Consider the following 16,527-nt stretch of genomic DNA (forward strand, 5'->3'; position numbering starts at 1 on the left):
GGGAAAGCCAGTCCACGAGGCAGACGCGGTCCCCGTGGTCCTTACAAAGCAGCGAGTTGGGTGCCCTGAGAAGGGGAAGAGGAGAGCTGAGCTCCCTGCTGAGTGAAGGGTGAACGGGGCCCAGCAGGCCAAGTCCAGCACACGCTCCAGGCGTGGAGAGCAGCGTGTGCACGTGGCTCGAGGGGAGCCCGAGCGTGGCATCTCGGGGGAGGCAGAGCACGGCCCAGTATAAGCGGATCGTGGACTCAGCAATGTGTAGATGGTACTGGAAGCCGTTGGAGCAGGTGAGAGCTGTGGGGAGGATACCGTGTGACCGGGCCTGAGACTCCCTGGACTGCCCAAGGAGCATGGGCAGGGAAGGAGGGACAGAACCAGGACCATGGGTGTCACAGGAGCCAGAGAAAAGGAGAGTGTGAGGAAGGAGAGAACAGGCAGCAGGTTTAAATGTGGGTGTTCATCAGGGACACACAGGCAGGTGGCGCCCCGCGGGAGGCCGAGCTGTTCTTGGGGAGCGTCGTTGCTGCAGCAGCGCCCACGGCCATATGGGGGAGCAGAGCCGGGGAGACAGGCGTGTGCTGACTGATACGTGAGTCCAAAGAGTCGTCTGTTCAGAGAAGTTACCCCTGTGCGATGCTGGCTTCGTGTTCGGCCTCTTGCTCGCAGTGTGTTTGCACAGGTACCAGTGTGGCCATGTGGCTCTGTTTCACCTCCTCACGTGGCTTCTTACAGCCGTGACCTTGGATGAGTCACCCTCAGTGCCGTCACTGTAAATGACAGTGATAGTGCCTGCCTCCGAGGGTTTTTGAGAGGAAAACACACGGCGCCCGTGGGCCCTTAGTGTCCATTTCCTTCTCTATTCCGTGATGGTATGTGAGGTACCAAAACGATGTCCCCCCCTTCCCCCCCGCCGATCCCCAAACTCCCATGGCATCTGTTGCCTGTTTCTTTCCTTCTTGTCCTCTCCGGTTTGACCTCTCTACTCAGAAACTTCAGTCTTCACACTGAAAAGCCCGGGCCCATTCAGGCAGAGTTGATGGAGGAGGTATAGCTGTACCAGAGCCTGAATGGCTCTGGAGAGGTCTTGGTGAAGGAGGGGCCAGGCGACATCTGTGAGGAACCAGGGCGTGGGGATGGCGAAGAAGCAGCAGCTTTGGGGAGCAGGGGGAGCATAGCTGGGAGGAGCAGAGGGTGGAAAATGGCAGAAAAGTACAGTTGACCATATGATTGGGGTCGAGCCGGAACATGGAGGGTGTGGAAAGTCGCGGGAGTTGGGCCGTGAATCCAGCACTGGCTGTAGAGCACCCTCTGTGCGGAGCTCGCGGAGAGCCAAGCAGGACGCTGGCCCGGCCCTTAAGAAGCTGTGTCCTGGGGAGGACTGGACTTGTGCACTAATGCTGTTACCTCAAGGCAGAATGGAGTGCTTCTTGTTTAGAACTAGTCACAGTGCGGTGCAAGCAGAGAGGGACGAGACCACGTTCACCTGAAAGGCTCCGGGAAGGAGTGGTTGGAGCTTTGGGAGGAGATCTAACTCTTAGCTTTAAAAAGCGTTTTCCATGTTGCTGACTGATTGCTAGAGTCACTGAATTTCAGTCTCAGCAGAGACCTGAGCTACCTCTGGTTCAGCTCTTTCATTTAGCAGAGGAGGAAATCCAGGCCCCTAGAGGTAAGGTGCACAACTGCTCAAACTGGAAGCCAGCCTCCTGACTTCCAGACCAGTTTCTCTATATGTTGATCTGTGACGTGAGGGGTTTGCTAACAGCCATTTTAGGAGCTTCTACAGGAGCTGAGATTGACAAATTAGAGTGTCAGGGGAACTTGGAGCCTCTGGTATTTATCCAAACAATTCGTAAGCACTAGAGTCTTAAGAACTCCAAGGGGGGGCTTCACCTGGTAGCACAGTGGTTAAGAATCCGCCTGCCAATGCAAGGGACACGGGTTCGAGCCCAGGTCCGAGAAGATCCCACATGCTGCAGAGCAAGTAAGCCCGTGCGTCACAACTACTGAGCCTGTGCTCTAGAGCCCACGAGCCACAACTACTGAAGCCCGTGTGCCTAGAGCCTGTGCTCTGCAACAAGAGAAGCCACCGCAATGAGAAACCCACGCACCACAACGAAGAGTAGCCCCTGCTCGCCGCAACTAGAGAAAGCCCGTGCGCAGCAACTAAGACCCAACACAGCCAAAAATAAATAAATAAAATGAATAACTTTATCAAAAAAAGAAAAAAGAACTCCAAGGGCACCAAACTCTAAATAAAAGTGTGCTTGGTTCCAAAGTCAAGTAAGGAGGAAGCTAAGCAACAGTTCTGTGCTAGAGTTTATGTAGAACAGGAACTGAACAGGAAGCAAGCTCTGTGTAGCAGCTCTCACAGTCTACACAGTTCAGACAACCACTGCCTGGGCTGCATATACCAGCCTCACCTTGGAGCAAACATTAACCAGTGAGCAACCTCGGCAGCTGGGCTAACGTTTCCAAAGCCTAGAAGGGCAGTAGCTGCAAAGCTAGCAGTAGTCTCATGATGACACCAGGCAAGGGACACTCCAGAGATCACGTTGGCAGGAAGTGATTTTGCAAGTGAGCGTTCATCTTTAAAGACCTCTCAGAAGACTGGTGTTTAAAGGGTCTGGCCAGAAAAGTGCTTGTTGAACTTGGCTTTTTCATTATTTTGAGCATATTGCTTTTTTGGTTAATAACTCATAGCTATTCATACCAGGTTTGATTTAGTTAGGAAAGTGGAAGTTACTGATTCCCTGACCAAATATTTCCTGATAATATCAGGCAGGTGCAGCTGTCCAGTTGTTCACTCCAGCCGAGGGCCTGAACTTGCGGGTCAGCTGCGGGCAGCAGCTCCTGAGGCACTAGGAAACCAGGGAAGGCCTTTGAGCTGAGAAGGGGCTGAGGCTCACAGGAGGATTAGTCCGGCAGCGTGATATGCGGGGCAGCGTCCAAGGATGGGATGTAGGAGGTGGGAGCCTGTTAGAGGTCACAGCCGCAGGCCTGTTGGTATACAGCCTGTGAGCTAAGGATGATTATTACCTCGTATATTTAGAAACCAAAACAAAGAAGACTACGTGACCGAGACCAGGTGTGTCCCACGGAGCCTTAAATATTTGCTCTCCGGCACTTTCCAGAAGTTTGCCGACCCCTGGCTTAGAACATGTGTGGGGAGACAGGAGCCCGGAGGGCAGTCAAGGAGGGGAAAGAGACTGGAGGCCCAGGGAGAAGGGGTTTTCTCAGGGGGTGCAGCAGGGTGGGAAGCTATTATGTTTGGTAATTAGTGAGGGGAGGTGATTTTAAAAGAACAGCATCTGCAGAGGGATAGGGTTGGGATCCAAACAACAAGGGCAGACAGTAGCCACTGATGCTCTTCATTGGTAAAAAATAATAATAATAAGGTCAGGCAGAAGCAAGTGACTGCAAGACCACTTGGAGGCACTGTCAAGACAGGGCAGATCTGAGCGCTCGTGAAGGCGTGGGGTTAAAGCCGCAGGAGGGAGGAACCCGGCGTCCGAGTAGGACGCGTAGCAGTGGCAGGTGATGCAGGCAAGAGCATGGGTCCGGGGGCTGTCTGATGGAAGAGGAGGAGGCGGGCACCCCAGAAGATTCTGAGCCTTCCATCAGTGGGTGACCTTATGATGCAGGAGGTGAGGGTCCGTGCTGAGAAGGGGCGTGGGAAGGAGACGCTCTAGAACAGCAGCTTGGGTGGGAGTGCCAGGCAGGGGCGCTGGGACGTTAGCGAGGTGAACAGAAGGATTGCTGAGCAGCCACCTAGGTGTCCGTGTCTCCCTGTCTTTCTCCGCGAGCCTCTGTGTCCCATGAGCTTGGGCCTAAAATGAGCTCAGGGGTTGCGACAGGCAGCACATTTCACAGGAACGGGGGTGGCTGTGGAGGTGTCAGGGTGTCTGCTTCCAGAGTCCAGGCTGGAGATAGAGTCGTGATCCCATAAGAGCTCTAGGGGATTGGGTGAAGTTGGAAGGCTTGAGAGATGCCACTTCCCCTCATCTGCAGATGCGCCGGGCTGGGGATGGGAGACTAGCCTTCCATGTTGGGCTCTTCTTTAGTGGAGACACACCCATGGCCCAGAAACCAGCGTCATCTGACAGCAGCCAGGTGTGCTTCTGCTGCTGTTCTGTTCCAAATCGGCCGATTTATTTATTTAACCTGATGAGGGGGGCCTTTCAAGGCCAGGGTGACAGGTCCTGATCTTTGTCATCATCTTACTGGAGGTGAGCCCTGGCACAGCTGGAATTAGTAGACACAGTGTCCCAGTTGGGGGGAAGGAGTCTGTGACACAGATACTGCTGACCTACTATGTGTCGAGCACAGTGGGTACAAAAGGGCGATTGAGAAATCCCAAGTCAGTGGAGGTATTTCATAGTGAATGAAGGTCATTGGATGAAAGGCAAAGTATTTTTAGTCATGCTGTACTCTATTTCTGTCCTTCTCTGTCTTCACATCCCTTTATCATCAGCTCACGTGGGAGTGGGGACCCTTTTGTTTGCAGGCTTGAGAAATCTAGTTCAACCTCAGTGCTTATTACAGGTTCTACACACAGTCTACACTCTAATTGGCCTTTATGTTTACTAGGATCATAGAACATCCAAGAAACCCGAATTTATTTCGGGAATTCTTTATTACTTGTCAATAGGGTGGGAAGTTAGAGAAAGGGTGTCTTGATTTCCCAGCCCTCTGCCCCTCGTCCTGCTGAGATTTAATCAGGGTGGTCCAGACACTCTGCAAACCTAATATCCTCTTGGAATGATCTTTTATCCATACTTCGGGATAAGCAGACACTTGCAGGACAGTGGGCTGCCTCTGTGTGTCAGCTGCCTCACGTGAACAGCCCTGTGAGGTTTCACTGCACCTGAGTCAGACCTGGTGCACTTGCACTCGGTTGGCCTGGAATTCCGGGAAATTGGAGTAGGGGCTGAGCGGTAGTTTCCTTTTTACTATCTAAGAGCTTAACAAAGAAATGAATAGTGAGTAATGGGAACTGAGACTTAAACAGAAGGTGTTTTCAAGTAGTGTTAAACGTTCCAGAAGCTTTCGTTTACACAGACACACTAACATGCTATTTATAAGTCGTTCCAGTCTATTTAAAACTGGTCCCCTCATGACCTCAGACAGACAGCGTTTCATTAGCCTAGTTGCTGCATGTGTTTAAAAGTAGCAAAACTATGTATTTTAAAAGAAATAGTCTGTAATTCAGTCTTTTCCACTAATCCTAGGCACTCACCGCCCCCCTCACCCCAGAATGTCAATTAATGACACTTTACGCCTTTGGTTGCCTCTCGTCCTTTTATATCATGGGATCTTGGCAAATAAGTCCCTTCCTAGAAGTGTAGGCATAATGAATTCCAGGCCCTTCTGTGAGAAGCTGTTGCGAGCCTGCGGGAGAGAGCAGTTTGTGGATGCCCATGAGGATGGCTGACGACATGGCTGGTAGTCACTGCGTCCCTAAAAGACAAGTTCTTACGATTAAAAAGAATTTATATTTGCACAAAAACACTCGAAAACTGGCCTTGTTAGCTGTTTTGTTTGAAGTACTTTTTAGGCTGATCTTTCAGTCGAAAATATTTAATTACTGGGTTTTGGTTTTTTCTCTTCTCGTCATGGTTCATGAATTTTGCAGCCACCTCCTTTTTTTGACTAATTAAACTGAGCAGTTGTCTGTCACTACAACTTCTGCCAAACTGCGGTTATTGTTGGGTAGTAAAATAAAGAAAAACAACACTGGTCACAAAAATGTGTTCTGTCCTAAAGTACAAGATAACTAAATAACATACAGCCTAACTGGCCTGTTACTTCTATTCCTGGGTGTGGATTGAATTATTCAAACCTACAAAATCATGTGCTTTGATTTTAAATAACCATAAATGCATACACTGACAGAGTGAAATGTACATGTTTCTTCTCTCCTTTTGGGGCTGCTAGTCCTGTCACACCCTCTGCCCTGGCTGAGCTGCTTGACCTGCTGGACAGGAAAGCCATCTCTTCATCCGCAGCTAAACAGGTATGTCCCCACCTCCCAAAGGGTCCGACCACCCTGCCAGCCCCGTACATGTTTTATGTGAAAGTCAAATGCCATCACTAAGTGCATTTCATCTTTGAAGTATTAAATGCTTCTAAGGGCTATTTTTATACGGAGAGGTAGAAACATTTTATTTAGCAAATGAAATAAAGCCAGTACTATGTATGACGCAGGTAATTTGCTTCTCATCTTTGCTAACCGGACGGCGTAGTTGTTTGGCTTTGCCCGGAATGTTTCCCACACATTTGTTTATGTGAAAGGTGGGCCCTGAAGCTCCTGGGGGCTTCGGCCTGTGCGCTTCCCCCGTGCCCTGTGTGGCCGACACTGCTCCCTGGCCCTTTTCCTCCCTCGCCCGTCCTCTGCAGCCTCCCACCCAGTACCAGGGGCTCGTTTGTCTTGTCACGTGGTTGCCCCTGAAAGTCAGTCTTCCAGCAAGAAGGGTGAGGCCAGACAGACTGCCTCCCACTTAGTAGATCAAATTTAACAGACAGGCCCAGTGTGCGAAAACCCAGACAAATAGCATCGTCATCAAAGGCGGCCTTCCGCCTCATCTCCAGCCCCACCTGACAGTCTCAGGTGGGCGCAAGGTCCCTGGAACTCAGAAAACTCTTACAAATAAGCACTCGGAAAGATAAAGAACACCAAGGCGGCCGCCTGATCTCGACTTGAGATATCACAGCTGTCAGTTCTTCAGCCAGTAACTTAATGTTATTTTAATGGTGCCTTTGGCGTTTAATATTTATACATGTCCTCAGTAGTGGCAGGTTACATAGTGAGGCTTTGGAAAAGCGCTGCTTTTGGCTAATTACGAGGCACCATGGAGCATACACCCAGCTCTGTGCTGTGAAACTGGGGATAGGACCTAATAAAGGTTCTGTTTACCCACCACCAAGTGAGGCTGTCAAGTATAGGGACTGCGCCACGTTTAGGAAAGGGTTTTGGTTGCCTGGATGTCAGAGGAATACAAATGTTTACGAGAGCGCTCAGCAGTAGCAGAATGATTAGATGGCCGGAGGGCAGAAAGAAACTGTATATACACATAAGAGCAAATGAATTGTTGCATTTCAAACCAAAGAGGAAAAAAACCTTCCCCTTCCTACTCCTCCTGCCCCAGCAAAGAAAACCTAGTGCAGATAATATGTTAGGTTCAGAGGGGAGAAACTAGAACTGCCGGGGGATGCTGACAGCTGGGTTCAGATAGAGATAGAGACATTTTTGGATTCTGTTGGCTTCTAGCGTGTTTTAAGGAGGTGGGGTGAATCCTGGCTTCTGTAAGGCAATCACAGAACCAAAATAAAAGTCTGATTGTGTGTCCCATGAGGGCGTCTCCCTTATACACCATTGCCTTAGGGGATTTGCTTTTTAATTTTTCTACCTTGTTCTGTTTTTTTAAAAAATCACTGATTTTCTGGTGGGAAAAAAATGGTATTTGTTCATTGTAACAACTTAAGTAATGCTGAAAAATATAAAGATTTTCCAGTTCTACCACCTTGAAATAACTACCATTAATACTGGGTGAACGGGACTTCCCTGGCCATCCAGTGGTTAAGACTCCGCGCTTCCATTGCAGGGGGTGCAGGTTCAACCCCTGCTCGGGGAACTAAGATTCCACATGCTGCACGGCGTGGCCAAAAAATTTTAAAAATTAAAAAAAAAAATATTGGGTGAGCATCATCCCAGGCAGCTTCCTGTGCACACATACAGTTAGCAGGGTGGATTGTGGGCTGGGCAGACAGGAGGTTAGAAAAACAAGGCTTTTGAAAATAAGAGGTTTTAGTGTACTGTTTTTTAGTTTTATTTTTTAAGAAGCCTACAGTTCATTGGTTTTTAGTATAGTCACAAGGTTATAACCATCACCACTATCTAATTCCAGAACATCTTCATCACCGCAAAAACATAACCCTGCATCCAGTTAGCAGTTTCGCCCCATTAACCCCTTTTGCCCTAGGAAACTGCTAATCTACTGTCTGTCTCTATGGATTGGCTTCGTCTGGACATCTAAGATGAATGGACTCATACGATATGTGGCCTTTTGTGTCTGGCTTCTTTCACCTAGTGTCATGTTTTCAGAGTCCATCTATGTTGTGTCAGTACTTCGTGCCTTTTTATGGCTAAAGAGTATCCCATCGTGTGGGTAGAACCACATTTTGTCTACCATTCATCAGTAAGTGGACACTTGTGTTGTTTCCTGTTTTTGGCTCTTATGAATAATGCTGCTGTGAACATATATGTACAGGGTTTTGTTGGCGCATATGTTTTCAGATTTCTTGGGGCTGTACCTATAGGAATGGAATCTCTGGGTCATGTGGTAGTTGTATGTTTAACATTTTGAGGACCTGCCAGACTGTTTTCCAAATGGGCTGCACCATTTTACAGTCCCGTCAGCAGTGTGTGAGGGTTCCAGTTTCTCCACATCCCCGCCAGCCCTTGTAATTGTCCTGCTTTTTGGTTACAGTCGTCTCCTAGTAGGTGTAAAGTAGTAGCTCGTGGTGGATTGATTTGCATTTCCCTGATGACTAATTACATTGAGCGTCTTTTTTATTTTTAGAGTCTACTGTAAAATGTAACACATAAATGTGTTATAATTATTTTTTACTGAATTTGACAGAGGAATCCAAGTAGGCCTTAGGTTTTAGAAACCCTGTGAGGCAGAACGACTCTGGTTCCATTGGTTACTGGTGTTTCCTCTGACAGAACTGGAAGAGGTCCTACTAGTGACTGAATAACCAGGAGATGAGAAAGAAAGTTGAGTAAGAAAATGACTCCTAAGGATGACAGATACGCAGAAAGAGTCATCCTGCCCTGAGAGCGTTCTGAACTCCAAAGACTCTCCCACTTTACGTCTAATTTATTATTAATCCATCTCTTGCCATCCGGCTCTCCTTTCCATGACTGTCCATTATTTTCATCCCTGACACATTTCACTGCACCTTGCCCCCAGGTGTCCCAACACCTGAGGTTTACAAACCTCATCCCCTCAGCTCCCTGGGCCCCAGGGGCGTTAAGAGGTTGCTGCCATGAGGCAGCCCTGTCTTTCAGAAACAGAAACGCAAAGATTATTTATCACCATGAGCAAACTCCTGGTAACTGTAGACAAAAGCACCCGGGCTCCTCTCACAGGATCCGGTTCTGTCTAATGAAGTAGCCCCCGTCTCCTCCCCTCACCAAGGACAGGGCACACCAGACTCCCACCTGCAGAATCACAACACCCCTGCGGCTAGCATGCCAGGGTCCTGAGCCTCTGGGGACTCGGAGGCCCCGGGCGTCGTCCAGACTGCTGGCCAGCCAGGCCCCGGGGGAAATCACCCCAGATGCCTACATGTCTCCTCTGTGCGAGCCTGGAGTAAGTGCAGACGGTCCACCGTCTCCCAGGGATTGTCCCTCTAGTGCTTCCTGTGGGACCAGGCTGGACAGGGATTCCACAGAGATGGAAGTCGAATTTTAACATGCGAGTGTGCCATTTAAGCAATTTCCTCCTGTCTACTTTGGGGTCTACTTTAAACAGAAATCACCAAAAACCTTTTAATATGGAAAATGTTACATCGTGCAGTAAAACTTACGAATGATTTGATGTCTTTTTCTCCGTTTTAGTGCGTCAGTTCTTTGCACATTTTCCTGTGCCCTGCTTCTCTTAAGGGCCTAGATTGACGTCTGTGCCTTTCTAGAAGAATGACCTTTCACGATACTTGCCTTTGCCCAGAGGGACCCCCTCTCTGTCTGTCACCGCTCCCTCCCTGCCCTCTCCCTGGAACAGGTCTTTCCACCACCCTCTGACCCCGGAAGCCCCAAACAGGCAGGGACAGGCCAGGAGCCTGTGTGCTCTCCTTTTGTCCTTCCCTCCAGATTCTTTAAAAATAGCTTTAGCTAGAGAAATGGTTGGGTAGTAGTTAGGAGGGTGTGTGCTCAGTCACCAGGAACTGAAGCCTGAGTTTCCACCCCATGCGTCAGAGCTGGCTTCGGTGGTCGGGGTGTGATCGGGGGTCCCCAGCTTGCAGCACTCCCTACCCCGGTGGCCATTTACTAACCCAGATGACCGGCCCTGCACCAGGACCCCCTTGTGATGTGGTCTGTCCTGGGTGAGCAGCTGCAGGCCTGGGAGGTGCACTCCTGGCCAGAAACAATTGCACTTCGATAGCACTTCCCAGGGTGGTGATTAAACACAGACAAAAGCTGAGGATTTATGCCGCAGCACGAGGTTGGCAAGCACAGAGCCACGATGTTTGCAGCCAGGAGGCCGGGGGAGGCCGCAGAGTCTGGCCTGGAGGCGGCCGGGCCCCGTATAGTGGCTCCCGCCCTGCTGGGCTACAGCCAGGAGGGCACAATCTGTGCCTTAAATAGGAACAAGCAGAGGACTGGATTCTGGAATCCACTGTGTCAGCCCAGGGGTCTAACTTGGGAAGTGAGTAAGCTGATGTGTTCTAACTCTGGGAGTGGGAGAACGCTGCAGCCACCGGGCATTTGCTCCTGGAGGCTGCTGAGGTGTGCTTCCCTGGGTCAGTCCTTGGTACCCCTCCCCACTCTCTCAGGGAGCAGCCAGCCTCTCTGCATGTAAAAGCGTCATCCCAGCATTGTCCTGCTTTTCCTTCTGAAAGGTGTGGTTTGGCCTTGGTCCCTGACTGCCTCAATTGTCTTTATTCTTGTTATTTTGGCCCAAGCAGATCCAACCAGTGTTTGGGCCCGTCGGGTCCCAGGTGTACTGGGTGCCAGGCAAAGGCTGACCCCTGGGCGGCCAGCTCAGCTCAGCTCTGCACTTTCAGCCACAGTGGCTGCAGGGGCCTGTGACCGCCAGGCGTTCGGCTCCTCCCAGGCCTGGGCTGCAAGCAGCATCCACACCTGCCGGGCTTTCCTGTAAAGAGTTGCTGTGTAGCTTCTCATCAGTCACTCTTGCAGGTGACTTCTGTTATAAGCTAGGGATCTGGTCTCTCTCGGGATCTCCATTCTCTCTTCCTGAATGTTGGACATTTTCAACTAGAAACTTTTTTAGGAGACTCTGCAGATGAACAAAATAAACACTGGTCAGAATCTACCAGTAGGGGGTCATTTAAGTAAATCATGATGAATATTGGATTTTTTTTGTTAATACAAGAAAGTACTTCTGTAATCAGTGAAACAGAAGCAGGTTACAAATTGTATATGTGCTGTGATCACAATTATGTTACAAAACAGAAAGAAAACCATGGAAGGGAAAATACTAGAATACTAACATTGGTCACCTTGAGGGGATGGGAATTGGGTAAGATTTCTCTTTGTCTTTTCTGTATTTCCTCCCTTATTTTCTACAGTGAACACATATTAAATTTTATAATTAGGAGCAATGTTTTAAAATTGTAAGTCTTATTCAAGAGAAATAAATCTATCAGGGAAAGGGGGCAGAGAAGCTCTCCAGACGCTGAGTCTTATCCGCATCACAGATCGTCTGTTCTCCGGTTCCTGTGCTGTGGGCACGCCATCAGTACGTCCGCTGAGAGCAGGGGAGGTTCTTACCCGCTGTGTGCCCCTTTCTCCTCAATGCCTTTCTCATTGTCGGCTGAATACACATTTGAAGAATTGGGTTGGAGGCACTTATGTTCAGTATTTTTCTAAGAGCGGGGACAGGTCTGCGTACGCGGCCAGGGCTGTGTGGTGATCGCCAGAGTGTGCCCTGTAGGTGCGCTTTCGGAAGGATGCCCCAGACGCCTCTGGGCCACAGTCACCGTGGGCGCCCGACAGCCAAGCTGAAGGCACACTGCTCTGGGCAGAGGGGCTCCTGGCTGGAAAGTGCTCAGTGCTGACTGCTGGCTGAGACGGAGGCTAACGGGATCCCCTCCCCTTCCAGCTCACACTAGAGAAACAGGCACTGTGGAAAACTGCCCTGGGACACCCCTTCTTTACAAATGTCTTCCTTTTTTTCCAACTTTATTAAGTTAGGGAATTGGTTATCTCTTTAAGTAGAAAAATACCCATACGATCAACTGCTCATTATCCTAGCCAGGTTCCGAGCCACATCCACCTGTGGGGATGGACGTGGTAAGCCTTGGGCCCCAAGGATTGTGATTTATGTTTTTCGTTATTTTCCATTCTGTATCTTCATTATGGGCTCCTCTCTCGCCCCCTCCCTGAAAAAACTCCCGTTTCCCAGCAGAGGCCAAGTTTTCATGACCCCCTCTAAGTGCAGTGGTTCCCTTTTGCAGCCCGTGTGGCCCCATCCTTCACCAACATGTCACCGCAATTAATTAATTCAGTGGCACTCCCGTCAGCAGGGGCCCTGTGAGTGATCATCTTCTCACACTCCCCGCCCTCCCTGCTGTGCCCTTGGAGTCGGCGAGTGGGGACGACCTGTCTCTGCCAGCGTCTCCACCGGCAGGGTCTCGGGCTCTGTTCTGAGGGCACAGCTCGGCGCGGGGAGGCCCCGGGTGTGTCTGCATGCAGCTGGGAATCCACTGACTGCTCTTCCACCCCAGCAAGTGGAGCTGGCAGAAGAGCTGACCCCGCCCCTCTCTGCCCGCAGGTGTTTCAGGAACTGTGGAGGAGTAAGGGCAAGACCCCAGCACAGATCGTTGCAGAAAAGCAGCTTGAACTGATGCAGGATGCAGAGGCGCTGGAGCAGCTCTGTTGCTCCACGCTGGAGGCACATCCTCAAGTGGTACTTAGCCCCTCGGGGGAAGGGGGTCTTCACGCGCAGCGACAGGTGGGCAGGGGGTCGCCGGCAGAGGCCCAGGGCCAGGGCCGCCTGAGGACTCAGCCAGGAGCCCCTCTGCTTCTCCCCCTTGCAGCCCAGCGGTGCTTCCTAATAATGGTTGGCCCGGTTTCATCAATAATCCCCCAGTTATTTTTGTCAGTTTTAAGCTAGAATCAAGAGATGAAATTAGGTGACTATTGGAAAAACACAGCTTTTCCTAGAAGGAAAATCCCCCCCTGGAGCTTGATCTCATGGAGTTTCGGTTGAAGGGGGTGTTAGCAAGTTTCGACCTCCCAGGCCTGCGGCCCTCTCCCAAGGTTGCCGAGCTCTGCTTTGTAAGAGGACCTCTCTATCAGGAAGCAGCAGGCAGCACTGCACAGGGGCAGAGACAGGGAAACACTTCAGTTCCGTGCCTTTGAGAGCTGGGAAGAAAGGCAGAAGGGAAAATTATTTGTAAATTACAGAGAAAATCCTTGACAGGAACATAGCTGGAAATCAAGTCATTCTGTGTTCTGAGCGTAGAACACAATAGAAGAGCTAAAATGAGGCGCATCCCTCCCTCCCCAAGTCTAATCATATTGTCCAGAGAGATTTTTCAGTGGGGAACAAAATTGCTAGCATCCCTTTCAGAATGATACCACCTGCCCATCAGCTTGCGGGGACACTAACAGCTCTGTAAAGAGCTCTCGATAAGGAAAATGAGCTTGTGCAGGGTCTCGGCAATCTCCATCTTCCAGCCTCATCTGGAGTGACTGATAAAGACACACTTTTAGTTTCAGACTCAGAGTGCAGCACTGCGCAGATACTCGCAGACGCTGTTGCCGATCAGAAGCAGGAGGTCGGGCGGGTGGCCCTGACGCGGTGGCTGTTTGACAGGCACTCAGCGCCCCCTGCCCCGGCCCTTCCAGCCTGCCAGCCAGGCACTCCCCCACCCAGATGCTCGGGGAGCGTTGCCATCTCGTGGCTTTGTCTTCTGGCAAACGAGCTTCTTGGCAGAGAGTCAGGGGAGGAGAGCCCGCTGAGCCCCCGCAGGGTCAGGGGCCTCACGATCCGGCACCCGGGTCCCGTGCACCGGCTTCTCAGCTGTGACACGTCACAGTCCTCCTCACTCCCTTCGAATCAGGAGGCGGGGTAGCAGACACCTCCTTTGCCAGGAGCCCAGAAACCTCCTCCGAAGGTCACCGCCTCCCCTGTTTCCTTTTCTCATTCTATATCTAATACAGAAAAAAGAAACTGAATTTAAGTTTCCATAAACGTAAACTTGATTTAAGATTTTTAGGCGAGAGCCTCTATTTTCTCCTCTAAAATAATCTGTCTTTAAAGGTCACGGATGTAAAGAAGGGAAACCCCAGGGCCATAAACAAACTGATCGGGTTGGTCCGAAGAGCGACTCTCGGCCGAGCAGATCCAACGGTGATAAAGGAGGTGCTGGAGAGGCAGCTGTCGTCGTGACGGGTTCGGGTCCCCCTGCCACGGCCGGGCTGGAGCCTGTGCGCTGACGTCCTAGGCCCCAGCCAGACGCCCCGCCTGGTGCGCCTTGAGGTGCAACCTCCACGCAGACCAGGCCTGGCGCCGTTGCTTCATCGACATCACACGCTTCCGGGGGAGGTGCAGCAGTGGTGAGAAACAGCACGTCCTAGTGCGCAGTGACGCCGAGCTCAGTGCCACATGCTGTTTCAGATACTGTCACCACCCTAGGAAAACGTTTCATTCCGCAGGTCCCTCAACAAATATTTTTAAGCACGTGCTAAGGGCCGGGCGTTGTTCCAGGTGCTGGGGATTAGCAATGATGAAGAGAGGCCGTGATCTGGATGCAGTATTTTGTTTGCGGCGCTCTCATTAGTCTTAGTACCAGGAATGTATTCTCCCATCCACTGAGTAAAAGTGATATTGCCCATTCAATGCCCAGGGATCCCAGAAGGCAGAGGTCTGAGAATAAATGATTTATTTATTTTTTTGGTAAAAAAAGACAACAGAAGTTTTCAAATAAATTTAATGAATAAAATTTATACTGAAACATCACATAAAAAATTAACTTACACGTCGAAGATTGTGCAGTGGACAAACCCCCCTCCCCACCCTCAGACCGAAAAGTTTTAAAAGGCGAAAAAAAAGCTATAACATTAAACTGATTTGTTTTGCCTGGAAAGAATAAGATGGTAAGCTAGTCAATCAAAATCTTGACCTTTAATGGTAACTGCGGTACAGTTAACAGTAGTCCATGGAGGCTGCGTTGCCCTCACCCCTGTTCTCGTGGCAATAATACTATTTCTCTGTCGCACTGGGGCACCCCTTTGTTCACTGCACGCCTTTGTTACCTCTGACTCACAACACTAAAGACCAGTTTTGCAAGTGCTGTTTTTTAAAAGCGCATGTCAAATAAACTGTGACATAAAAGAAAATCATTGGAGGCCCTGATTTTACACTGAATTCTCTCTTGTACTAAGAAGAGCACAAACACTTCCGTCATGAACGGTGCTCCAGTGGTAGCTGGGGACCCGGAGAAGAGTCACCAACTTAGCAGCTCATGGTTCCTGGTTGCAGACGATCGCTCAGGACTTCCCTAAGTAGGAGTAAAGAGAGGACTGCCCCTCTTCCCAGCCAGAAAAGCAGGGACCAGTCATCTGGCTTATTTCAGACAAGCATGAAGAGGTAAGGTTTTTTAAAAAACTAACAACTTTTTTAAAAATGAGTGACTTAGAAGTGTTAAGAGAATACGGTACGTTACATCACCCAGGAAACCGCGTGCCCCTCGCGCATCCCGCTGCAGTACTGAAAACTCCTGGGCCTGACAGTAAAACATTTTCATCAAACCTCTTTTCGAGAGAGAAAGGCAGAGCCAGTTCCCACCCCCCACCCCGTGGCTCCTGAGTCTGGAATCTGGCGGGATCATGATTTTGTAAGAAATGATAAGATTCAGTTTTGTTTTACAAACTCCATTTTCACCAGAGGTCTGGCTTCTTGGTCATCAACCCTTACAGAAAGCACTGGACGATCTTTCCAGACAATTTTAAATCAAGGGCTTACTTAGGTGGGGTCTGGGAGGGGCGGGGACAGCCAGATGAAGGCCATTTACCAACAATATCACGTCATATGTAAACCGTCTTATGGACTGATCATTTCGGGAGAAAAATGCCATTGCTGGGGTCGGAGGTAGAGGGAGGGCGAAGTGGGTAAAGGGGGTCAACTATGTGGTGGCAGACAGAAACTCAGCCTTTGATGGTGAATACACTGTAGTGTATGGAGAAGTCAAAATATAATGTTATACACGTGAAACATGTAATGTTATAAACCAGTTACCTCAACACACAAAAAAGCACTGGATCTTTACAATGCTAACTCATCCAGCTCTGACAATTGCCTGTTGTCTTGAAGGCCCACTTCTGAAATCCTGAAAATGAGACTGTGTTGTTGTAACTGCTCATAGAAAGAAAAAAACATACCAAAGCACGGCTCAGATATCTTACCTGGAACCTGACTAGATATTCAAAATACATGTTTATCTAACACCCTAAGAAATTCACAAAGTATGGCTCTACTTGTAACTGGGCTTCAGTGAAATGCAATTTTAAATACATTTTTGCGTGATTGTGAGTTTAGTCTGGTTCTCTGTTTGCTATTCAGGGGGAAATCTCATTGAGATGTATGAGTTGGCACCACAGGTGAAGCCAGTGCCATCTGTCACTGGAGCCCGCACACCTGGAGGCTGGGAGGGCAACGTGCTGGAAGACTGGCTCCCCCGGGTGCCCTGTGGCTTGAGGAGGAGGTTGGTTGATCGGCTGGTTCTGGGGGGAGGGGAGGGGTGGCAGCCGCAGCACTCGGCATGCTACCTGGCACGGGA

The 16,527-nt window shown here is 49.9% G+C and overlaps 1 protein-coding gene across 3 annotated transcripts in view; it reads left to right on the plus strand.

Annotated features, from left to right (window-relative positions):
* GATB (glutamyl-tRNA amidotransferase subunit B) overlaps window positions 1-16,278 on the plus strand; it is a 77,235-nt gene extending 60,957 nt beyond the window's left edge. Inside the window, exons 11-14 of one of the 3 annotated variants that reach the window (XR_013827933.1) lie at window positions 5,932-6,010; window positions 12,516-12,650; window positions 14,010-14,305; window positions 15,134-15,149. Coding sequence is in view for 1 of the 3 variants with exons in the window: in XM_079919277.1 (XP_079775403.1) it covers window positions 5,932-6,010; window positions 12,516-12,650; window positions 14,010-14,138 (343 nt within the window). In the remaining 2 variants the exon portion in view is untranslated. Of the gene's footprint in view, window positions 1-5,931; window positions 6,011-12,515; window positions 12,651-14,009 lie in introns of all 3 variants that reach the window. The other 2 variants (XM_079919277.1, XR_013827934.1) reach the window with 2 other exon arrangements.
* The last annotated feature ends 249 nt before the right edge of the window (window positions 16,279-16,527 follow it).

Source organism: Stenella coeruleoalba, assembly GCF_951394435.1.
Source record: "Stenella coeruleoalba genome assembly, chromosome: 4".
Taxonomy (NCBI): domain Eukaryota; kingdom Metazoa; phylum Chordata; class Mammalia; order Artiodactyla; family Delphinidae; genus Stenella; species Stenella coeruleoalba.